The 25,110-nt window shown below is 38.7% G+C and overlaps 2 protein-coding genes across 13 annotated transcripts in view; one reads left to right on the forward strand and one right to left on the reverse strand.

Moving 5' to 3' along the window:
- Positions 1 to 7,405, forward strand: part of DRC9 (dynein regulatory complex subunit 9) — a 53,764-nt gene extending 46,359 nt beyond the window's left edge. For all 3 annotated transcript variants that reach the window (XM_040484800.1, XM_040484801.1, XM_040484799.1), the window contains 3 exons: positions 4,443 to 4,574; positions 5,306 to 5,407; positions 6,950 to 7,405. In XM_040484800.1, coding sequence (XP_040340734.1) covers positions 4,443 to 4,574; positions 5,306 to 5,407; positions 6,950 to 7,087 — 372 coding nt within the window. In that variant the 3' untranslated portion in view covers positions 7,088 to 7,405. The remainder of the gene's footprint in view (positions 1 to 4,442; positions 4,575 to 5,305; positions 5,408 to 6,949) is intronic.
- The window catches only part of LRCH3 (leucine rich repeats and calponin homology domain containing 3), a 150,338-nt gene that overhangs the window by 20,003 nt on the left and 105,225 nt on the right, over positions 1 to 25,110 (reverse strand). For 5 of the 10 annotated variants that reach the window (XM_040484798.1, XM_040484795.1, XM_040484796.1 and 2 more), the window contains 2 exons: positions 17,467 to 17,544; positions 11,462 to 14,112 (listed from right to left, as the gene is read on the reverse strand). In XM_040484798.1, coding sequence (XP_040340732.1) covers positions 13,912 to 14,112; positions 17,467 to 17,544 — 279 coding nt within the window. In that variant the 3' untranslated portion in view covers positions 11,462 to 13,911. The other 5 variants (XR_005793330.1, XR_005793329.1, XM_040484797.1 and 2 more) reach the window with 3 other exon arrangements.

Below are 25,110 nucleotides of genomic sequence, written 5' to 3' on the forward strand. Positions count from 1 at the left end.
GATTATTATCTGTTCCTTCAAACTTTGGTAAACTTTAGTCGTAGACAGTCTTGTCTGGGTATCATCTTCAAGGGGAGAAGTTTGGCTACTTTTTTTTTTTTTTTTGCTATTGAATCCATTTATTTTTTAACAAGCATTTTCTCTGCTAGAATTTTTACTGACACTGACAGCAAAATGTGAGAGAGAGGCCTGAAGAATAAGGAAAGAGAAATCACACTTAGAGTCAAATTTTAAAAGCTGCATTTTTAAAGATTATAGAGTTCAACAGGAATGTTTTTTGGTATTCTTATTGAAATAACTTCCCAGCAAATTGAAGCATGGATACATCTGTAAGACACAAACATCGTTTCCTCATTTTACAGATACGATTATAAGGATTACTACTGTTGGTTCATTCTCAGTAGGGTGTTCCCACGAAGCGGATTTAAGGGCAGAGAACATAGCAGGAAAATAGGGGATACAAGTTGGACCATACAGACTGAGGCTGGCTTAGAGAGGCTATTTCAGACCTCTGAGACCAATCCTTTTCTTTAGCTTTTTAAATTTTTTAAATGTTTATTGATGTTTTCACGTAAAGAGTCTCTTTTTGAGTCATTTTTGGTAACTTATGCCTTCCTAGAAATGATTTGTTTTATCTAAACATTCATTTCAAATTTATTAGTATAAAAATATGCTCCAAAGTCTCTTACAATTTAAAATTTTCCTTTATTTCTATAGTTATCATTTTCATCTTTATTTTTAAAAAATTGTATCTTTTCTCCCTTTTTCTTGCTGAGATTTGTCAAACTTTTGACCATTTTATTGGTCTTCACAAAAACTATCTTTTGGCTTTATCGAGCAAATCTTTTCCCTTTCACAGTGGTTTTTGCTTTAATTTTCAGTAATTATTTTCTTATACTTCTTTCGAGCTTATGTTGCTAATCTTTTCTAGTTTCTTAAAAGCTCAATTCACCTATTTTCAAATTTTATTATTTTCTACTATACGCATGTAACCCAACATATTTTCTGACTACTGTTTGGCTGCAGTATACAGGTTTTGATACATAATGCTTATGTTGTCATTTTTTTAAATAAATTTTTTAAGTGTTTATTTATTTTGAGAGAGAAATAGAACGTGCATGAGCACGAGTGGGGCAGGAGCAGGAATAAAGGTATAGAGAGAGTCCCAAGTAGGCTCCGTGCTGTCAGCACAAAGGCCGATGCAGGGCTCGATCTCACAGACCCCAAGAGATCATGACCTGAGCCGAAATCAAGAGTTGGATACTCACCTAATTGAGCCACCCAGGTGCCCCTTCCCTTCTAAATAATTTTTAATTTATTTATTTCTCCCCAACATTTTATTATTAGTATTTCCAAACATACACAGAGTTAAAAGAATTCTACAGTGACCACTCAATAGTGGTAGATTCTACCATTAACATTTTTTTCTTGCTTCATCACAGATCTATACATCCTTCCTCCATTAATCCACCTTACCTTTTTCACGCCTTTAAATAAATTATAGGCATTATAATTTGTTATTTCCTTAACCCATGAGTTATTTAAAGTGTATTTCTTTTTTTTTTTGTTTTTGAAGTTCACTTTGAGAGAGAGCATGCATGAGTGGCAGAGGGGCTGGGCAGGGGGAGAATCTCAAGCAGGCAGAACATAGCAGTTTGATGCAGTCATGTCTGTCTTTAACATCTTTCTAACCCTTGTTAACACATTTTTTAAAGTTTATTTTGAGAGAGAGAGAGCGTGGGGGAGGGGCAGAGAAAGGGCACGTGAGAGAATCCTAAGCAGGCTCTGCACTGTCAGCGCAGAGCCCTATGGGGGGCTTGATCTCATGACCCTGAGATCATGACCTAAGCCAAAAGCAAGAGTAGAAATCAAGTTGGTTGCTTAACTGACTGAGCCACCCAGATGCCCCTAGGCTGTCTTTCTATTGCTTACGGCAACACTTTGAGGTCTACACTCCTACTGTCTTCCGTTGTGGTCTCAGAATGTAAAACGTAAGATTCGTGCCTGCTGGAATCTGTTGAGCCCTTATTTAGGCTTAATATATGCTCAAGTTACATGAATATTCCATGGGTATTTGAAAAGAATGTGTATTCTCTGTTAGGTACAAGTTTTGTATAAATGTCTAACAGTCTGTCAAATTCTTCATATTATTATTTTGATTTACTTGGGCTATTAACTTCAGAGAAGTGTGACAGTCTCCCAAGATCATTGTGGACCTGTCAATTTCTTATATTTCTAATAATGTTTGCTTTATATATTCCAAAATGGCATGAGTATAAAACTTCATAACAGTAATAATAGAGCATGTTTTTCTCAGTACAAAATGTTTTTCTCTTATTTAATATTTTTGTCTTGAGTTCTGTTTTGCCAGATATTAACTGCCAAACCTGCATTCTTTTTGCTTTGATTATATAGTTTTAGCTGTGGTTTTTATAAATACTTCATAGATTGATTTTTAAAAATCTCCTATTTTGATAGGGAAATTTACCTCAATTTGTTTTTATTGTAATTTTTCATTTGTTTCTACTTACTGTTTCCATCCTCTGTTCCCTGCTTTTCAAACTTTGTTGTTTCTTTCCTTTTGTTGGAATCATGGCATTTTTATTGTTCAATTTCTCGCTCTCTAGTGCAAACTTGTTATTTGCACACCATTTTCACAGTTTTATAATATCTGCATACCACTTGCGTTGTACTGTTTTGTACATAATTACTCACCTAAACAACTATATCAATTTATTTTCAATTAAGATTTTTGTATTATTACTATGAAAGAAAAACCAGTACCATTTGTCACAAGTAGAAATCAAAATAAATAGAAGTACAATAAATACCAAATGATGTGATTACATTTTAACCAGTTTTTCTTGCCTGCCTGGAGACTCTTCTCTTTTTGTTAAAAAAAGAAAAAGGGGCACCTGGGCAGCTCAGTCAGTTAAGCGTCAAACTCTTGGTATCAGCACAGGTCATGATCTCACAGTTCATAAGATCAAGCCCTGGGTCAGGCTCTGGCTGGCAGCGTTGAGCCTGCTTGGGATTTCCTTTCTGCCCTCCACGCTCACTCTCTCTCAAAAAACGAAACAAAACAAAACAAAAAACTTAGAAAAAAACTGGGGCACCTGGGTGGCTCAGTCAGTTAGGCTCCAACTCTTAATTTTGGCTCAGGTCACAATCTCATGGTTCGAGTTAGAGCCCCAGTCAGGCTCTGTGCTGACAGTGCGGAGCCTGCTTGGGATTCTCTCTCTCCCTCTCTCTCTCAAAATAAACTTTAAAAAATGTGTTAACAAGAGTTTGAAAGATGTTAAAGACATGACTGCATCAAACTGGTATGTTCTCTTTAACTTAATCAGAATGATTAGTTGAATCATATTTTTTAAAAATCCCATGTAAGTGTACCACCTAAAGTCTCCTTCTTGAGGTACTTCAAGTATGTGACCTAGGGGTTTGGAAGTTATACATTCTGTGCTTGGAGTGGTAACCCTTAGCATTTGAACATACATATTTATACTTTACTCTTCTTCTTAAGTCTAGTTAATATCTGTATCTTCTTGTCTTTATTAAAGCAAAGCTTTCACTTACCTCTTCTTTTCCTCTTCTATGTCCCATGGTGAAATCATTCCTTATATGTTTCCTTTCTACAAATGAGAGAAGTGAAGCTTTAGAGAATTTAACTTATTTGAGTGCCAGAGTTGGGAGCTGAACCTAGGCAGTCTGCCTTCAGAACCTGTCTGTGCTCCTTCCATGAGACTACACTGCCTAATTTGGGATTTTAGTTACAGATTATGATTTAATTTTAAAAAGTATATTATGTAGCTTAAATATACATTTTATTGTTTCTCCCACATACTATCTCTTTCATTTTACTTGGCTAAAATATACTCTTGAGCAACTCTTTTAGAAAGACCAGTTATGTTCTTTCTTTCTGTCACATTTGAATGCAAGGTTGGCTAGGTTATAGAATCTTAGATTCACATTGATTAGTTTTTAGGAATCTGAAGACATTGTACCCTTCCCAACTGGTATTTACTGTTATTAATCAAAGAGATGTCTGATGCCATCCCTTATCCTTCAGAATTTTCTACCTATCTTTTATTCCTTTCCAATTTCCCTCATCCAGACACCTGGAAGGGCCTCTTCCCCCTGTTTTTAAATTGAGTAATCATATTAAATATACAAATATTAAGCATATAGTTTGATGAACATTTACATATATAAACTCCTGGAACCACCACCACCCAGATAGCACATTTACAACATTCCAGAAATTTCCCTCGTGCCCCCTTCCCAATCAAATAAAGCAAGCCACCCCTAGAAGGAGCCACGATTCTGACTTTTATCACGAGAGAAAAGTTTTGCCTGTTCTTGAACCTTATATAAATGATTTCATACAGTTTATAAGGTTTTGTGCCTGGTGGGAGCCATGTTTTAATGTTCTTTCCAAACAGAAACTTGAGGAGAAGCTAGAGTTCTGGATGGAGAAATTTGATAAGGACACAGAAATGAAACAGAATGAACTAAATGCTCTCAAATCTGCTAAGGCCAGTGACTTAGCACACCTTCAAGACCTTGCAAAAATGGTAAGGAAACAGTCTCGATAGTGTAAGACTGAGTACCAAGGAGTGGGTGGTAGCCGAGCTATAGTAGGTGGGTACTGCTGTTTCTGGTGACAAAGTGGAGGTGTGCCTGTAAATCACTGAGAGGCTATCCTGTGATGATGATGGTAACAACATCGATGATGGGGACAGCGATGGCAGCAGCTAACACTTACATGGTGCTTGCTCTGTCCCAGGCACTTTACTAGTATTTCACATTTATAAACTATTTAATGCTCACAACAACCTCTTGAGATAGATACTAATTTATCATTTCTATTTTATGGTCTCTGAAGATAATCTGTAAATTATGATTTTTAAAAAGCTCTGATTATGGTTTCATCATTGAATAAATGTAAAATTTCCCAAATTTCTCTTTTAAAAGGTGGCTGCTGCTATTTGTATGCGTACATTCTAGGAGCTAAAAAAATTACATTATTTTGAGGTCACTAATCACACACCAAGTTAGTATTTCATTTTTATGCAAGACTATGCAAATTTGAATTATTCAAACTGAAAAAAACGGGGGGGGGTACAATTATAAAGTTAATATACGAGTATTTACCATTTAGGAATCCAGTAAACTTTTTTTTCTTTGGTTTATCTTTAGATTTGGCAAGCTTTATGTTCAAATTTTATATTAAAAGTGAAGGGCTGGCTGGGCCACACCTTGCCAAGACAGTCTTATAACCTACGATTAATGTCTACTTTTATAGATAAGGGAGTTTGAACAGGTCATCATTGAAGATCGGATAGAAAAGGAGAAGACCAAGAAGAAGATACAACAGGATCACTTAGAACTCAAGAGCGTCTTACAGGTAGAAAGCCAGAACTGACATCTTAGGGCACCTTCAATCCCATAGCTGTCCTAACACTGAGGAACACAAAGTATCTCTCCTTTGTTATGAAGCATGGATGGGAGATCTGTAAGGAAGCATGGCTTTTTGTTATTATTGGAATTTGACTATAGTCCTCGGTGCAGGGAGAGAGCTAACATAGCAAAGGACACATCCCCACCTCTTAATCAGGGAGGAAAGTGGTGGTTAGCAGGGGAAGCTGGAGCTAGAACTTGTGCCCAGAGGTCAAATTTAAGAATACTATTAATAATCGAAACAGCTCTTGGAGGAGCCTCTTGTTCTTCTTCTTCTTTTTTAAAGTTATTTTTTCAGGTAAACTCTGCCCGCAGTGTGGGGCTTGAACTCAAGACCTGAAGATCAAGAGTCACATGCTCTACTGATTGAGCCAGCCAGGTGCCCCTAGAGGAGCTTCTTAAAATTCTATTTATAGAAATTAGCCCAGCCTATCTTCTAGGTTCTGATGAGCTATTTTCAAAAAAGGTATAGGGAATAAAGAGCAGTTTAGAAAAAAAAGATTAACATTAGTTTTATATGGACTTGTGAATATTAGTGATGTTGAAACTGGTAGGTCAGATTCTGGGGAATATTTTCAAGCAAAAATAACATCAGCTGGATCCAAACTGTTGTTGAGAGGATTGCCCTGCTCTCTGAAAGAAGTGTGTCTGCTGAGAGAGATCCTACGGTGTGTAAACAGTAGTTTGTGATGTATATTATGGGGTAGATTAAGAAAGTAAGCTTTAAAGTACATTCAGAACCAGGCATCCAAACCCAAATATGAGCTTTCCATTAGGAGAGTGTCAGATGTACAGTTAGCAAGGATTTATTGAGCTTCTATGGTGTTTCCTATTTGGCAGGATTCCTTGATTTACAGCAAAAATGTAAAGACTAGCTGAAGACCACCTTTGTTTTCACTAATGGATTTGCTTCCAGTTTTTAGGGCTTAGTCTGATTTTGAAGTAGCGCAGACTGTATTCAGAACAGTTGTGTCTATGACTAAAATATTCAAGAGAGCTATCGAGATCCTTTTTGGAAGAGGATCCCTTAATCAATCCTTTAATCAATCACTGAAGCCAAGAAATGCACCAGGGAGCCTATTGAAGCCATCTAAATTATCTGTACGTTTTTGACTGAATGCTTTTGCCTGTGTCCCAGCTAACATCCCTGTTGGATCAAATGGTTTAGATGTGGGGAACTTGGCGGTTCATAAAGAGAAACAGTACAAGGGAGTCAGGTTTTTAAGTGTAAAGGAAAAGACTGGCCTTATCAGATTCCTTTTCTTTATTTTCAGTCCTTGAGAGCTTTAGATTCTGTGGCTTAAGCTCTGGGTCCTGCACCGCAGGGCAGCATTGCTGTAGGTACAGCAGGCATGGCCGCTTCCATGTTTCAGACAGACACCGTTCTTCAGACAGAAGTAACTTTAGGAAAAAACAACTCCCTTCTGCAGAAAGGATGCAGCTTATCAGGCAAGCTATAAATTGTACTCACTCCCCCTTTCTCTTCTAGCTCCAGGCCTGGTGGCGAGGCACTATGGTACGGAGGGAACTTGGTGGTTTCAAAATGCCTAAGAAGGACAAAGATGATATCAAGGATTCCAAAGGTAAAGGCAAAGACAAGAATAAGCGGAGAGGCAAGAAAAAGTGACATTCTCTTGCCTTTTCCTCTGGTATTCTGGAGCTGGGAAGGTGGACTTGAAAACATTTTACCAGCGCAGAGAACTCATCTACAGGTTGTTTCTTATTTGGACATTTCCAGGTGCTGCCTGGTGTTTTCACTTTGCCTGTTGTATTAGTTTGCAAACCCTGAATTAGGACTATACTGTTGACTTAGGGCTTCTTTTGAGAAACTTTTGGTGGGAAGTATTTCTAGGAGGCTTATGAAGATTCTTCTTGCTCTTTCTTACTAGAAAAAAGTCAAGGGCTTAGTTATTGTGATGCATTAAAACTTCAGTAATTTCTGTAATGTTCCTGATTCTATCATTTGTCTACAGTGAAAAAACTCTTTATGAGCAAAAGTGTTCAGTCAGAATTCCAAGACGATGCTTATAAAGTGTCTAGCATAATATAGACACAGTGAAGTTCCACAGGTTGGTTCCTTTCTGCCTTTTAGATTTGTTATCACTTTAGTGTTTTTGTTGGGGTGGCGGCAGCATGGAATATGTATCTTACTATAAGCTGCTTCAGCTCCTTTTCTGGGAAATAGGTAGGGATATAAATTATAAATTAAAAAGATAAATAATGAATTAGAATAAACAGATACGAGATGTTAGGGTGTACAACCCACACACAGTAAAGTTGGGGGACACAGGCCTGCTGGAAGACTAGCTTGGAGAGATTTTCGATCATGAGACACCAGGGTCTATGCCTGCTTTGCTTCCTCAACAGTTTTCACCTTGCAGGATATTAAGACTAAAACAGTAAGGATAATCCAAACAGTACTTGGGGTGCTAAAGCTTTCCCTACAGCATGGTTGATAATTTATGAGAGAAAAGTGTCCAAATATCACATGTATTTCATGAATTAAGCCTTATATGTGATTCCAAATATAGGGAAATACTGATATCTGTACTTCCTTAGAGTAAAACAAACAAACAAACAAACAAACAAACTGATCTCAAGGGCCTGTTATGAGGACCCAGTTTCTACTGATGTTCCTTCGGGGAATTAAATACCCTTTCATTTTTGCCAAGGAAATCATGCTTTAGGTATGAACATTTTCAAATCAGCCTTTATTTCACGCTATTGAAGTGTTGGCTTTTATTTTAATGTCAACGTGTAAGGTGGCATACAGGCAATTTAAAATAACATACATGATATTGACATATTTATACTTAGAACTTATGCATTATATTTACAGACACACAAATATAGGACAATGTTTTACAAAATCTTTCACTAATTACATGTTTACAACATTTTCAGAAATAAAATGAAATCTGCTGTAAACCATCTCACTGCAATACTTATATAAAAAGGGTTCTAAATATCCATGTTTTCCTTCATTTCTATAGTGATTTTAAGCGCTTAGTTGTTAAAAATTCATCATACTCGTCGGCACAGTCACACATCATTAGTCACTGCTGAGCTGTAGCAAGTAAGAGAAATCAGACTCCTCGATTAGCTGTAAGGCTGTATTTTAAAGTTGTTTTTTTTTTTTTAACGTTTATTTATTATTTTTGGGACAGAGAGAGACAGAGCATGAACGGGGGAGGGGCAGAGAGAGGGAGACACAGAATCGGAAACAGGCTCCAGGCTCCAAGCCATCAGCCCAGTGTAAGGCTGTATTTTAAAAAGCTATTAAAGAAAGTGACCTGCTAAGAAGCCCCTTACTCTGTTCTAGCTAAATACAAAGGCCCCTCCGCCCATAAGTTATTTCCAGAGACCTGGCTGACTTACGATGTCCGTAGCTGGCAGGGGCCCTGCTGGGTGGGCACTTTAGCCTTTTCTCTGTTCACACTTCAAGCACTGGGCTGGTCACCGCTTCAGTAGGAAGCTCACAAATGGTCAGGTGGAACCGTTACAACATCGTCTTCATCTTACACTGCAGTCTAGCAAGGCTAAATGTGAAATTTTCTTTCCAGTTTTTTTTAAGTACATACAAAACACTGAATACAAAAATTTTTCAACAAAACCATCATGAAATGTTTCTGCATCTTGACAAAGGAAAGAAATTCAATATGCTTGATATTTTTCTTTCATTATCAACCAAAACTGTACACAATTTTTTTCTAGCAATTCAAATATAAATTTGAATTAGTTTGATAAGAATACATTAATAAGGTTTCACGTTATGTGTGAAATGTGAAATAAGTGGAAATTTCCATTTATTCATATGGGATAATTAGTTGCAAATGTCCCAAATGTTGTATTATGTATGTCTTCTGGGGTTATTCTTGCATAGTAGGTGACAAAACAGTCCTGTTCTTTGCTGAGTTTCAAATGACTTCTATTATTCAGAGATTGTACTGAGGTTTAATGTTGACTACGATAAATACCTATAGTGTAAAAATGCACACAAATTCTAAACAAGTCCCAATTGGTGGGTATGTTTGGAACTGTAAATATAATGGGGTCTGGCTCTAAACACTTAAAAGACATTTTACTTTTGTTCTGTAAGAACAGTGAAGGACTGGGTTTTGAGCTCAGATGCTTTATGTTCTTTAATATTAAACTTGGACAAAGTGGTAATGTTCTGCTGAATTTGTTTCCCTGTGAGAACAGGGAGAAAACATTATTTTGATCGGATACTCCATGATTTTCCTTTTAGATGCTGCATTCACGTGATAGAGAACATTTTGCTCAAATGCATGCATTGGTAAAGTAAATCCAGAACAATTCACAACCCCGGATAACTAGTATCTTCACTAAGTCAATTTACCCGGTTTATAAAGGCAGTGAATACCAAAAGATATGCTGACAACTAAAAGGGGTTCAAAATACAGGGTAAGAAAGACCCTAGTGGCTTAAACCTGAACAAAGGCTCCCAGCTTTGTTACATGAGATCTTGGGCCCTTTCACTTGGCCCATGATTGAGTAAAGAAGGCACGAGTGGTAGAGTTAGATGAACTAGATACACAGCACGCTGTTTTTTAAGATGCTACAAGTGGCTTGATTCAGCCACGGAAACTGGCTTGATTCAGCCACGGAAACCAGCTGTTACCTGAAAGAAATTCAGAAACTTGGTTTTTCCTTTATTTCCTTTGCTTTGTTTTCATAATCTTCCATTAGTCAGGGAGCCGGAAGTGTATTCTGCTGGGGGTGGAAGGTGTGTGCAGGTCCAGGTATCCAGGGAGCAGCATGGGGGGAAGAGGATGGGAGGGCTCAATGCAAATGGTGAGTAGTGCCTGTTACCAGCCTAAGGATTTGGAACCTGTGTGGAGAGTGCTGTTTATAAAGTGTGGAGAATAGCAGGATGTCACACAGAACCAAGCTTTAAGTGTGGTGGCCAGTCTGCGTAGGGGGGTGGCCTATGACTCTGGCCTTATATACAACTTAACTCTCTGAAATGGTTTTACTACATAAAAATCTAGGCCTTCTACATTATATTTGTTCTGCCTGGACATAAGTATTTTGTCCAAAAAACCAGTTCTGTTATTTTTGTCTTGCCTTGCACAGACAGTCCAAATAATCTTAATATATAGCTTCTGATTTTAAATGTGGCTGACAGAGTGGAGTCATTACTCCCCACATCATACAAATATCTAGATTGAGACAGTGGTCTCTACCACATCTGTTGAAAATGCAGATACCCAGGCCTCGCTTTAGACCTACCAAATGAGACTCTGCATTTTAACAAATGCTCCAGGAGATTCTAATGAACAACCAGTTTTGGAAACCAGAGGACTCCAGAAACAGGAAACAGGTAAAGATAATAGCATGTCTGTGCTTTCAGGGGAGCTAAATAGCCTTTTGAGGAGTTTCTTTCTGGTATGTGAGACAAGCCTACTCTCTAGGAAAGCACAGCCAGTTTAGGCTTCAGAGTTGCATTCTCAGTAATGACAGAATTAAGTTTCATTTGTGAAAACCAACCGTGTCTTCCTAAACAGTTCAATGGAAACGAATATAACCTCCCCTAAAATGGAGGCATGAAGCAAAATATTCCTGTTAGGAATCATGGAAACAGTCCTTTTTAAGAACACTTAAGAGCTTTGTTTAAGCAGACGGCTGGCAGCAGCAATCTCGTCCTGCTCCGGTTTGGCCAGGCCAACGCCCAGGTGCTGGGGGTCCTTACACAGCAGATGACGGGTGCTGCTGCTTGGGGGGGGCAAGTGCCAGGAGAGCCTGGACCGTCACCGCAACCTGGCTCAAACCTTTCTCTTCTAAAATGTGGAGAGGCAAACATAATTGCTCCTGAAATGGAACGACGTAACATAAAAACAAACAAAAGAGAAAACAGGGTGAACATCAACAAACTAAAAAGAAAAAATAAGCATCTCTTCTCTCCCTCATAATAGTCAACTGAGATATGAAGAGTCAGTCTGGGAAACTGGCCTCTGTTAACAGGAGTTACACAGAGAGGGTACCTGACACCGTCACTTTATTAAAACAACTAAAAGTACAAACGGACCATTTTGAAAACTGGGGTAAGGACAAGTTACATACACTTCTACATACAACAGAGGATAACAAAATACTATGGAGTAAAAGCAACATCCTTCATTCCTGATACATAAAAGATCAATGCAGATCAGTAAAATGAGGTGGAGAAAATGGAAAAGCAGTTCCAAGTTACCAGATGGCTCAGGCCTGACAGATAGGACACTGTAGGAGAAAGTGCTCTGGAAATCATACACCAAAGGAATGCAAGATAGTTTCCTGCCAGAAGCCAGACTGCTTGCAGGAAGGATGCCCACCAGCTGTGTTATAGAAGAAATGGAAGTATTTCATATCTTGGTATTTAATGGATTAAATTATGCTGGAGATCTATGATGTGAGTTTAGTCAGGAATACCTCAATCACCATATATTTGAAAAGTGTTTATATGTTTGCTTAAGGAAGTTAAAAACTTCTACTGTGTTTGCCTCATTAACGTTGGTTAAGCCTTTCTTGAGAGAGAAAAAGGCAGGGTTTAAGGATAACACCTATCATTGGTGTTTCTTTTAAGATTAAATATTCAGAAAAACAGACACTGCTCTCACAAAGGACAAAAAGTAGAATTCTGGTCCCACTAAAAAGGAGACTACACATATTTATTAAAAAAGATAACTGGACGTTTCAATGGCACTTACTGTATTAGGAAGTTTTACAAAATAAGTTGCAATAAAAAATATAACATTTATTTTGAACAGTTATTGGTACTTGTGCTTAAAACTTTAATACTTATCCTGATAAAACAAGGTAATTGCAATCTTTTGACCTTATAAAACTACCAACTCTGTATAAATACTTTGAGTACCACTGCCAATACAGATGAACTATTCTAAAATGAACCTGCAGGGTGTTTTGCTCTTGGGGAAGCATAGTTTCTCTGAGGCCAATTCCCTGATCCCTTCTCCATAGTGCCCCACACTGCTGCCTGCGGTTTAGACATTCCCTCAGAGGCTTATGCTTTCCAGACGCGCATTTACCTGCCAGCCAGCTTGGAGGGAACGCTGTGTGCTCTGAAGAGAATGTACAACTACCCCCCTACAAGACCATGTGTTTTATCTTCTAAAGGGACAAAACTCCACAAAACCAAATGGTCTTTGACTCCGTGACATCTTAAAAATAGAACAAAGCAAGCCTTCCAAACTCTGGAAGGCACCACTACTATATAAAACTGGTTTTCAACACAGTGGTCAGGTCAATATTTCAGCATTAATAGTAAACAGTTTTTTAATGTGTTAAAGAACTGTCCCATTTAATATGTAAGAAAACCAAAGCAATCACACCCTCAGGCTGACTTCTACAACAAGGTGTTATGTTTCCTGCAATTCCCCTTCATATTTGAGTTCAGTAGATTCCTGAATGTTCAGAAACCCTATTTATGAGAACTAGAATCTGAATGCAATCATGAAGTAGTTTCAAGCATTAAGGCCAGCAGCTTACATATTTAGGACATCCTGAAGACGATAAAACTCACTGCCTTGAGTACAGAGCAGAGACCGCTGCCTGATACTTTACCTGTTCTTACTGTTCAGATACAACCTCCTGAACAGCCTAATTCAGTACAAGTTCACCTATTAAGATGATTCAAGTATACTGTAAATTACATAAATTTCTATTTAAATTATAAATAGGGTTCTAGAGGTGAAGCTAGTTCATTGATAACAAACACAGTAAATCTGGACAGGTGCCTACTCCTGAAAGGTCAGCTCCAGACCATCTGCTTGTTGTGGACTATTTTAAATGTATACACTGGGCTCAGAATAGCGATCTAAGGAACCTACCTGATTTTTGGACTGCACGTTCTGATCAAATTAAAATTACTAAGACTAAATGGTCAGTGCTTCCAGATGTGCAGACAGCAAATGGTTACGTGGACCTGTGCCTCACAATACAGGATACCGCAGGATTTTCAGGCACAGCTCAATGCAGAGATCTTAGTGACCAGCTGCCTCCTCAACTGGAGAGGGTGCAACTATTTTCTTTATGAGCAGTTGTTGAAGACGTTGGAAAAATGGCCACTTGGGAATTTTATTACGTCATATTATATCCTAAGTCTTATTCTAAGAGCAGGTGCAGGATTGTATCAGAGGCACCTCAGCACTTGTGATAAGAGGAAAAAGGACAGAGGCCAGGAGAATGGACAAATCACCAGGAGAAAAAACGCTGGTGTTTTGCTCTGTCAGCAATCATCAATGCTTACTAATGTGATGGACTGTTCATCTGGACATATGGGGACAGGATTTATCTCCTTTACTGGTTGGCTGTTTGATAGCCAGGAAAAAAAAAAAAAAAGCACGTATGTAAATACTTGGTAACAAGAAACAAACCTCCTTTACCAAACACAGGAATGAGGTGGAAAATCACTGGAGTGCAATCTTTCAGCTAGAGGGGGAAGATCCCGTAATAAAGCAGACAGAGAGTTAACATTAAAGTACAATAAAATGCCACAAAACCCAAAAGCTGGATAGACAGAGAGACAAAACTGGATTCTTCTGAATGTGCCCCAAGAGAAAGTAGTGTTTCAACAGTTCTTTTAACGCTGAGGTTTAGCTGAAGGATGTCAGAAGGGGAACAAAGATTGTCCTGTCCAAAGTGTGAGCAGGAAAGGAAAACAGAAAAACAAAGTCAGTGGTTCAGAAATACAGATTTCAGTATAGAATTCAATATGATCATCTCAGTCATACTCACAGAAACACATCCTAGTAATATTTTTTATTTTGAAGAATGAAAATAAAATGCTAAAAAACAAAACCACAAACACCCCTCTTTGTGCTGAGCTTGCTTTCACTACTAAACAGCAGAATAAAACTGGCTTGTTGGTGACCAGTATGAACACTCAGGAAACTGAACAGAACTGGGTGATGTGAGGCCTACAAATGGTGAGTGAGGTCTATGCCAGGCAACCTCTATCCAGACTCATTTTTCCCTATTAACAAAAAAAGAATGGGCCAGAAAGCAGGACCAAACCTGCACGTGGGCTGAGGAGAGGTAAGTGTTCAGAGAAAGCCCCTCCAGCTCATAGGTGAAGAAATTAAGTAAATAAAAACACAATTGGACTGGAGAACAGGAAAATATTCTTTAACACATAACATATAGTAATTCTAGGACATAAGATACTGGACTCAAATAGACATTTTTATCACCCATTATAGTTTTCTGAATGTAACATGCTTAATAAAAGTATAATAATAAAGAGAATACCCACATGCCCAGCCTTATCAGAGGTTTTCAAGAGTCACCTTATTCTTTAGAGTTTCATTCACAACTCATCAACACTTCAAAAGTTATATTGAGAAGGGAAATTGTTCACCTTTATACATATTCTCTGGACATAAAATCTGACAAATATTTGCAATATTAAGTTTTATGTTATACATTTTCAAAAGTGACATTACAAGTCAAACAGAAGTGGGGGTATTTAGGTAAAGATCAGAATGCCCAGACATAGGGGAGGACAAAGGAAGAGGAAGAGGTACAGGTTTCTTCTTTCCTCCTGGGGCAGAGGGACCTGAGGTTAGTTTGAACCTATGAGTTTCTGTATTTATTCATTTTCCTTCACTCTGTTTTAAGCAAATGACTAATTTTTTTTTAACAGAAGCAGCATCGTAACAGGAACCCATCTCAGAGTGGTAGTGGTGGTAGTGATGGTGGTCGACACTGGGGTGGAAGGCAGGAGCAGAGAGGAAGAGGTGGCCTCCGGGATTGTCCACTTCCTCTTTCGGGTGGGGAGACTGAGAGGGAGGAAGGATGTGTCAAGAACCTCAGTCTAACCACCCTGGAAAAATACCTAGTCTTTTAAATTTGTATTTTTTCTGTCTCCTGCCTTCAAACAGCACAGCAGGAACAGGGGCAGGCTGGCCCACAATAAATACTGTTACCCCTTGGTTGGCAAATGCTGAATTAAATGTACACTTTAAGGCAGACTATATTTTGCTGACTGTTGGCAGGTACATTCTGAAAGAATCTGAGCGTATGACTTGAAATCTGAGACACAGGGTGGTTCTCTAAAGCCCAGAGGACAGGTACAATGATTGTAAAAGTGCTAAACAGCACTTTTAATAGGTCTGATATAGGCCAAGTCTCGAACCTGTCTTGCTGTTTGGGGATGTTTCCAGTGCTCTTCTCTCTGGGTATGCGGTGCCTCTTTTCAGTTACTCTTATCCTCTCTCGGGTTCCCATTCCCTGCACTAACCCACACCACATTCTTTTGTTCTAAGACATGTGCTATGGCATTGGGGCAGGTCCTGGGCCTGCTTGTGTAATGTGATGATTAGGTAGGAACATCTTCAACAGACAGAAGAAAGCACTGACCGTTACTGTGTGTATACACACTAGTATTAGAATATTAGGACCTGCTTATTAATATGGAGAAAATGCACACTATTTGCTTAGAAACCTTATTGATGCTCTCTTACTATGTTTAAAAATGGTTTGTTCTAAAAGAGATAAGTCTAGAAAACAATATGATATAAAAATGAAAAATCTGCTTTCATTTGTCCACAGGAACAAAAACAGGTTCTTGCTAACTACCAAAAATGTAAACTTAGGTTCTTTTTGTAACTCGGGTTTGAAAAAAAAAAAAGCCACAAAAGAAAACAGTGAAAAATAACTAGTAGAATTACAATCTACTTAATCAAAGGGGAAAAACAATCATGGGAACTGACTCCAGCTAATGCTCTACGGCGCTGGACTCTTTCTCTTCCACTCTGCAACACGTACAAGAGCTGAGGGAGAAGGCCGCCCACTGGACAAGTGGTGCTGTGACCGCCTCAACTCAAGGTAACTAAGAGAGAGGAATGGGGGCCGGGTAAAGAGAGAGTCACTGTGATGAAAGCTGTTAGGACAAAGGGCTTAAGTTCAAGAGAAACTCTGGAGTTGAGTCAGGGGCTAATCCTGGGGTTCTGACAGCTTATTAAGAAAGTGATAGAAAAAAGTCATGTTTTTCTTCTTGAAGGTTGGATACCAGATATGATGACAGGAACTATAAGGATTATGGTTAATGAAAAAAAAAATCTAATAGTACCAAGTTGTTATTTCTTTAAATGTATCTATGTCTCATGTCATTAAATATAGTAGTTTTTAAGAGTACCATGCTTAGTTGGTTTAACACAATTGTTTTAAAAGCGTAACAATAACAAATGTATGAAGTTCATGTCTCTTAATTAATTCCATCTACAGAGCTTAACTATTTGTACTATTTATTAAAGGGCAAGGAAACTGTAACTGAGGAACCTGGAGACAATAAATCTCAAGAGCAGGACAAATCCCTAGAAATAGCCTCTGTGTGCTACATTCCAAAGTATTAGAACTTAGTGGAAAAACCAGTGAAAACTGAATCAAGTCTGTCATTTAGCTAACAGCACTGTCCCTGTGTTTGTTAGTTTGGATGACACACTATGTTTATATAGATGTTAACGGTACACGTAAAGTACACACAGTAACTCTCTGTGCTTTTTTGTAACGTTTTTCTAAGTCTAAAATTATTTCAAAATAAACATTTTTAGAAAGTATTAAAGCAAGTGTTCAAAAACCTGAAACCAACTGGAGCATTCTCAGTCTGAGATGCATTCACTGTGAAGCAGAGACTCTTGTGGATGAAGATGTATACAAGTCCAACAGCAAGTAGGAACGTTTAGGAAAACAGAGTAACGATTTTGATTATTTAGCATGAATTACTTATTACAATAAATTTAAATTTATATGTGTATTATTTTTTTGCTCAGTCCTTGGAAATAATTAAGGAAAATTGCTAAGAAGTATACTGACTGACTCTAGTAACACAAAGTCATGTTAGTAGTCATCAATGTGGGTCAGAGCTAGTCCTCTAAGATTTTAGATACTTACACTTCTGAAAAATTTTAGAAAAATAATACTGAAGTCTGAGATGGGGAGATGGCAGCGTCATTTAGGCAATATAAAAAATGTTAAACTTATTACCTGAGGTACACCAATTTTTCTGCAAGCTTCTAGGAAATTCTCCACATTCCGCCTGCATTTTGCCATTGTTAATTTAGGCTACAAAGAAAGGAAAATGTGGTGTTATTACCAACGTTTTAAAAAATTTCTTATTTTAAAAATACTCTTCTCACAATTCCTTCGTCAATTCAGCACTCTAGACCATAGGGTCAGCAAACTTTTCCTTAAAGGATTAGATAATAAATCTGTTAGTCTTTATGGCCATATGATCTGCTAAGAGCTTGAAAGCAACTGCAAACAATATATACGCAAAAAGGTGTTCCAGTAAAACTTCATTTACAAAAATAGGTGCTGGCCTTGGACCACAGGTTGCCACTCTGTACTTTAGACATTTTACTTTGATTTTTGTAAGGCAAGTGCTAAATACAGAGAAATTTTAGGGGGGATAGTTGTTTAACTTTTTTGCCATTTTAAAACAATATACAGTAAAGAAAATATGTAGGAATAGGAAGGAAATTACCCACAACCTCATCATTCAAGTACAATCATAGTCAACACTTTGGTTCATTTTCTTGCAGCCTTTATTAAAAGAAGGTAATTTTCTAAAAAAAAATTTTTTTAATTTTTTTTTAACATTTATTTATTTTTGAGACAGAGAGAGACAGAGCATGAACGGGGGAGGGGCAGAGAGAGAGGGAGACACAGAATCTGAAACAGGCTCCAGGCTCTGAGCGGTCAGCACAGAGCCCGACGCGGGGCTCGAACTCATAGACCGTGAGATCATGACCTGAGCGAAGTCGGCCGCTTAACCGACTGAGCCACCCAGGCGCCCCCCCCAAAAAAAATTTTTTTTTAATGTTTGTTTATTTTTGGGAGAGAGAGCGAGAGAACGAGTACGAATGGGGGAGAAGGGGCAGAGAGGGAGACACAGAATCTGAAGCAGGCTCCAGGCTCTGTGCTGAAGCTCAGAGCCTGACACAGGTCTTGAACCCACGAGCTGTGAGATCATGACTTGAGCCCAGGACACTTAACCGACTGAGCCACCCAGGTGCCCCTAGAAGAAGATAATTTTAGAAAACCAATAGCTTTTGCTCAGACATATGTTACAGATGCATCAGCTCTCTACTCAATGGTAATATGAAAAGTTTTTAAACATTTATATTTTACTTTATTATTTTTTTTAAATTTTATTTATTTAGAAAGCACAAGCAGGGGAGGGGCAGACAGACAGAATCCTGAGAGAGAGAGAGAGAGAGAGAGAGAGAGAGAGAGAGAGAATCCCAAGCAGGCTCAGCACCACCAGTGCAAAGCCCGATAAGGGGCTTGAACTCCAGAACTGTGAGATTGTGACCTGAGCTGAAATCGAGTCAGATGCTTAACCGACTGAGCCACCCAGGGTCCCCAAACATTTCTATTTTAAAAGATTGGACTAAAGAACCTGTTTTCTGAAGGATGAACATTTCCCATAGGAGATTTCCCTAATTTCTAATTAGTAAGTTTGTTTTTCTGAACAGATCTCTTACTAAAAACAGAGTTTATCACATGACCTAAAGTTGTGAAAAAGTTTTTCACCTATGGGTTATAACGTAAGAAAGAAATATGAATTCCATTTCCCAGAATGATTAACAAACTCAAGTGTTCAAATTCACGGACTGGTTTTCAATATGTTTAAGCATCAGGCATGGAGGCCAAATGTCTGCACAAACTCTGCCTTACAGTTTTCACACAGGTTAGCAGATGGAAGCCTTGACCATCTCTAGAAAACAATGGCTTCATTTGTGAATACCTGGACTTTCTTCAAAGATGGAATATGATACTCCATCATGAAAAGAGGGGAAATGTGATAAATACATGATAGTGTTTGAAGCAACTATTATAATCTAAACCTGCAAGAGGCAGCAGGGGCTAGGATTGACTTTATTATAAAAAATAAAAAGGTGGGAGGGGACCCCGGGTGGCTCCGTTGGTTAGGCGTCTGACTTCGGGTCAGGTCATGGTCTCGCAGTTGGTGAGTTCAAGCCCCACGTCAGGCTCTGTGCTGATAGCTCAGAGCCTGGAGCCTGCTTCAGATTCTGTGTCTTCCTCTCTCTGCCCCTCCCCTGCTGATGCTCTGTCTCTCAATACTAAATAACGTTGGGGCTCCTGGGTGGCTCAGTCGGTTAAGCGACCGACTTCGGCTCAGGTCATGATCTCACAGTCCATGAGTTCGAGCCCCATGTCGGGCTCCATGCTGACAGCTCAGAGCCTGGATCCTGCTTCGGATTCTGTGTCTCCCTCTCTCTCTGACCCTCCCTCGTTCATGCTCTGTCTCTCTCTGTCTCAAAAATAAATAAACATTAAAAAAATAATAATGTTAAAATTAAAAAAAAAATAAAAAAATAATAAAAAGGTGGGATGAAAGGAAAATAATAACTAAAAAAATATTTTAAATATTTTATTTTTTTAAGTAATCTCTATGTAGACCCAACATGGGGTCTGAATTCACAACCCCGAGATCAAGAGTCATAAGCTCAGACTTCAAGCTGTATTACAAAGCTGTAATCACCAAGACAATATGGTACTGGCATAAAAACAGACACACAGATCAATGGAACAGAATAGAGAACCCAGAAATAGACCCACAAACGTATGGCCAACTAATCTTTGACAAAGCAGGAAAGAATATCCAATGGAATAAAGACAGTCTCTTCAGCAAACGCTTATTGGGAAAACTGGACAGCAACATGTAGAAAAATGAACCTGGACCACTTTCTTACACCGTACACAAAAAGAAACTCAAAATGGATGAAAGACCTAAATGTAAGACAGGAGAAAGCAGGCAAAAACCTCTCTGACCTTGGCCGCAGCAACTTCTTATTCAACACGTCTCCAGAGGCAAGGGAAACAAAAGCAAAAATGAACTATTGGGACCTCAACAAAATAAAAAGCTTCCAAACAGTGAAGGAAACAATCAGCAAAACTAAAAGGCGACCGACAGAATGGGAAAAGATAGTTGCAAACGACATATCAGGTAAAGGATTAGTATCCAAAATCTATAAAGAACTTATCAAACTCAACGCCCAAAAAACAAATAATCCAGTGAAGACATGGGCAAAAGACATGGAGAGACACTTCTCCAAAGAAGACATCCAGATGGCCAACTGACACATGAAAAAATGCTCAACATCACTCATCATCAGGGAAACACAAATCAAAACCACAATGAGATACCACCTCACACCTGTCAGAATGGCTAACATTAACAACTCAGGCAACAACAGATGTTGGCGAGGATGTGGAGAAAGAGGATCTCTTTTGCACTGCTGGTGGGAACGCAAACTGATGCAGCCACTCTGGAAAACAGTATGGAGGTTCCTCAAAAAATTAAAAATAGAACTACCCTATAACCTAGCAATTGCACTAGTAGGTATTTATCCAAGGGATACAGGCATGCTGTTTCGAAGGGACACATACACCCAATGTTTATAGCAGCTCTATCAACAATAGCCAAAGTATGGAAAGAGCCCAAATGTCCATCAATGGATGAATGGATAAAGAAGATGTGGTATACACACACACACACACACACACACACACACACACACACACACACAACGGAGTATTACTTGGCAATCAAAAAGAATGAAATCTTGCCATTTGCAACTACGTGGATGGAACTGGAGGGTATTATGCTAAGTGAAATTAGAGAAAGACAAATATCACATGACTTAACTCATATGAGGACTTTAAGATACAAAACAGATGAACATAAGGGAAGCAAAGATAATATAAAATCAGGGAGGGGGACAAAACATAAGAGACTCTTATGGAGAACAGAGGGTTATGGGAAGGGTTGTGGGAGGGGGGATGGGCTAATTGGGTAAGGAGCATTAAGGAATCTAGTCCTGAAATCATTGTTGCAGTATATGCTAACTAGCTTGGATTTAAATTAAAAAAAAAAAAAAAAAAAAAAAAAAAGTCATAAGCTCCACCAACCTGAGCTAGCCAGGCACCCCAATAATAATTTTTAAATTTCAAATTGAAAAACTTTCAAAAAGGTCCAGAAAGAGGACAGGCATTAGGTTTCCAGGAGAGTACCCATTCTTTCCTATGCCAAGTTCTTCTATCATCGAAGTAAAAAAGTCTGTTTTTTTGGCAGTGTCTGGGTGGCTCAGTCAGTTAAGTGTCAGACTTCAGCTCAGGTCATGATCTCACGGCTCATGAGTTTGAGCCCCACGTCAGGCTCTGTGCTGACAGCTCAGAGCCTGGAGCCTGTTTCAGATTCTGTGTGTCTCTCTCTTTTTCTTTCTGTGCCTCCCCCACTTTTACTCTGTCTCTCTCAAAAATAAATATTAAAAGAAATTTTTTTAAAAAAGTTGTTTTTTTGTTTTTGTTTTTTTTTTTAAAGAGTGAAACAGTAGAATCAGGACCTACTTAACATGAGGAGGAAAACAGCATGGGGGTTCAAATTGGCTAATTCAAACTGGGGCTGGGCTCCTTCATTCTCTTCTACTTTTTACATGTGAAAGAGCAAGGTGCTCCCTGCACAAGTGATGCTGTGGTCTTCTCAACTCCTGGCTAAGCAGGGAGGTAAGGTGAACTAATGCATAAAGAAAAAGTTACTGTGGTGAAAGCTATCATGACAAGGGCTTAACTTTAAGGGAAGTTGGGCAAATTAAGAAAACACAAGACAACTGCTTTTCACTTAGGAGAATTTTTCATTGGCTAGAAATTCTCTCTCCCTATACCAGCTTCTCTGTCTGCCTGTAAAAATGGAAGTAGAAACAATGTAATTAGCTTCTCCTGTTACCAACGGACCTTAGCTAAGCAAATCAGGATCTTGATCTGAGTCTGGGAGAGAAGGCTGGGGATGTGCACACAGGGCACCATGGACTCTACAAAAGAAGGGCCCCTACACTTCTGAAACTCTACCATTCAGATGCCAACATCTATGGAGGGGAGAGTGAAATAGGTCTGACTGTGTAGGTAGAAAAACAACTTGGTTTCTATGCAAAAGAAAGGCTAAAAAATGGAGGTCATGTCACTAAGTTAAAACTGGTTCAGGAATCACCACCATCTCAGAAAAAAGGAAAAGAAAAGGTCAGTCAGAATAGTGATCACGGAGACTAACTCAACATTACCTCCATGAAGACTACTAGCACCTTAAGACATAAAAGATGTCTCTGTTTGTGGGGAGAGGGGGAGCAGATGGGGGTGGGAAGCAGAATAGAGACTTCCTTTGAGATTTCCCCTGTAGACAGTAGAGATCTGACTGATGAAGGTGAAGAGGAATGAGGAACAATCAATCAGCTCTCTCCCTAGCCATTTCTTCCTTTAGCATATATCTCATTTCCAGGGATGTAGACCAGTATTTCATAACTACAATCAAACTCCTTATGGTCTGATGAAAGTTGTGAATCTTTTCTTGAGAAGAATACACATGCATGCAAATTGGGGAGTTCATGGAGCCCTAAAAGTGCTTGATCCCAGGCTACAAATCCCTGCCTGTATGTGTCCAACAGAATAGCTAGTCAAAAGGACCCATCGGCTAGACTCCCTATCACTCTGGAGTGCAGAAGGACTCATGATTTTGCCTTAAGTCAAATCTTGGAGAACCTGCTATTCCCAAAAGCTTCTCCAGAAGTTTGGATGACATAACATATGGTTTTAAATAGCCATGCATAGCCTGTTCTAATTCTTTAATGAACAACCTGATCTGAATAGAAATCTTATGTAGGTTTTGCAGAAGAAGATTTCAACAAGAGCATAACCTATACCTAAAGGAGTAAGAAATAAACAATTTCACTATTCTGAAATTTGAAATGATTCAGAATTTTTATAGGTTATCTACCTTGGTGATATGTTTCCTTCAGTGAGTTGTCATATTACAATATTTGTCATGATATTTGATATGATTTACTAGTGCACTTCTAAGAATGTTAACTGTACCCGTAACACCTATGCCTATTAAACAACCAAACAGCAGTTTACCACCCTGAATGTGCCCCATCTAGTCTGAAATGCTTGGACATGAGACCTCTCCTTACAATAAGGGTCATTTTTTTGAATTGGGTGAAAGAAATTATGATTCTTAGAATATATCATGAAAGTGTTGTTGTTTTTTAATTTTTAAAAAATCTTTATTTATTTTTGAGAGAGAAAAAGAGAGAGAGAGAGAGAGAGAGAGAGACAGATAGATAGAGCATGAGTGGGGGAAAGGCAGAGAGAGAGAAAGACACAGAATCCGAAGCAGGCTCCAGGCTCCAAGCTGTCAGCACAGAGCCAGATGCAGGGCTTGAACTCGTGAACTGTGAGATCATGACCTGAGCTGAAGTCGGATGCTTAACCAACTGAGCCACCCAGGCGCCCCTCAAGAAAGTGTTTTTTAAGTTATATACTCACAGTGGTAATTAGGCAGTTCTCAAAGAATTACAATAAATCACCATGTTTTAATGCAACCATAAAGAAACTGATATGGTTCTTCATTTGTATATGGCTTTAATTTTATATTCTCCTTACAAAAAAATTCTAAGAAAGTAAGTTACAAAGCTCTCTGTGTGGTCAAAAGAACAAAATAAGGGAAGTGACAATCTAATATGAAGGAAGGTAATCCATAGAAAAGAAAAATAGATGTAAATATTTATACTGAAATCTAGTACCGTAACAGAAATCCCATTAACACAATACCGATTTACTCATAAAATCATTATCACGATTTCAAAGTAGGGATTTTTGGTTTTGTTGGGGTTTTTTGCTTTTAATTAAAATACTGGACAATCTTTAACTGGTTGGCTCAAAGTCCATTTTTTTACCCCCAAATATTCTAATTTGGGAAGTTTTAACATTTACATGTTTCTCCTTTTTTTAACATTTATTTTGAGAGAGCAAGTGAGAGAGTGAGTGGGGGAAGGGCAGAGAGAGAGGGACAGAGAGAATATCACACTCTGGGCTGTCAGTACAGAGCCTGATGCGGGGCTTGATCTCACAAAGTGTGAGATCATGTCCTGAATCAAAATCGAGAGTCAGGTGTATAACCAACTGAGCCACCCAGGTGCCCCAAAACGACCTCTTTTGATTTTTTAAAAAACGTTTATTTATTTTGAGAGACAGCACATGCAGAGGGGCAGAGAGAGAGAGAGAGAGAGAGAGAGAGAGAGAGAAAGAATTTCAAGCAGGCTCCATGCTGTCAGCCTAGAGCCCAACTTGGGGATCGATCCTACCCAACCGTGAGATCATGACCTGAGCGGAAAGCAAGAGTTGGACACTTAACTGACTGAGCCACGCAGGCGTCCCTGATTTTGGTTTTTTTAAAGAGGAATAAATGTTAAGAGATTGGACTGCTTGTAACTCCTCTGTACCTTCTGTTCTCACACTTGATATGTACTCAATGCATAGGAGTTAAGTTTTGTTGTTGATTTCACTAGCAAGGTTTAAATGCTCTCATCTCGGGGCGCCTGGGTGGCGCAGTCGGTTAAGCGTCCGACTTCAGCCAGGTCATGATATCGCAGTCCGTGAGTTCGAGCCCCGCGTCGGGCTCTAGGCTGATGGCTCAGAGCCTGGAGCCTGTTTCCGATTCTATGTCTCCCTCTCTCTCTGCCCCTCCCCCGTTCATGCTCTGTCTCTCTCTGTCCCAAAAATAAACGTTGAAAAAAAAAAAATTAAAAATAAATAAATAAATAAATGCTC

The sequence above is a fragment of the Herpailurus yagouaroundi genome, unplaced genomic scaffold, assembly GCF_014898765.1.
Source record: "Herpailurus yagouaroundi ecotype Mexico unplaced genomic scaffold, PumYag 162, whole genome shotgun sequence".
In the NCBI taxonomy this organism is placed as follows: domain Eukaryota; kingdom Metazoa; phylum Chordata; class Mammalia; order Carnivora; family Felidae; genus Herpailurus; species Herpailurus yagouaroundi.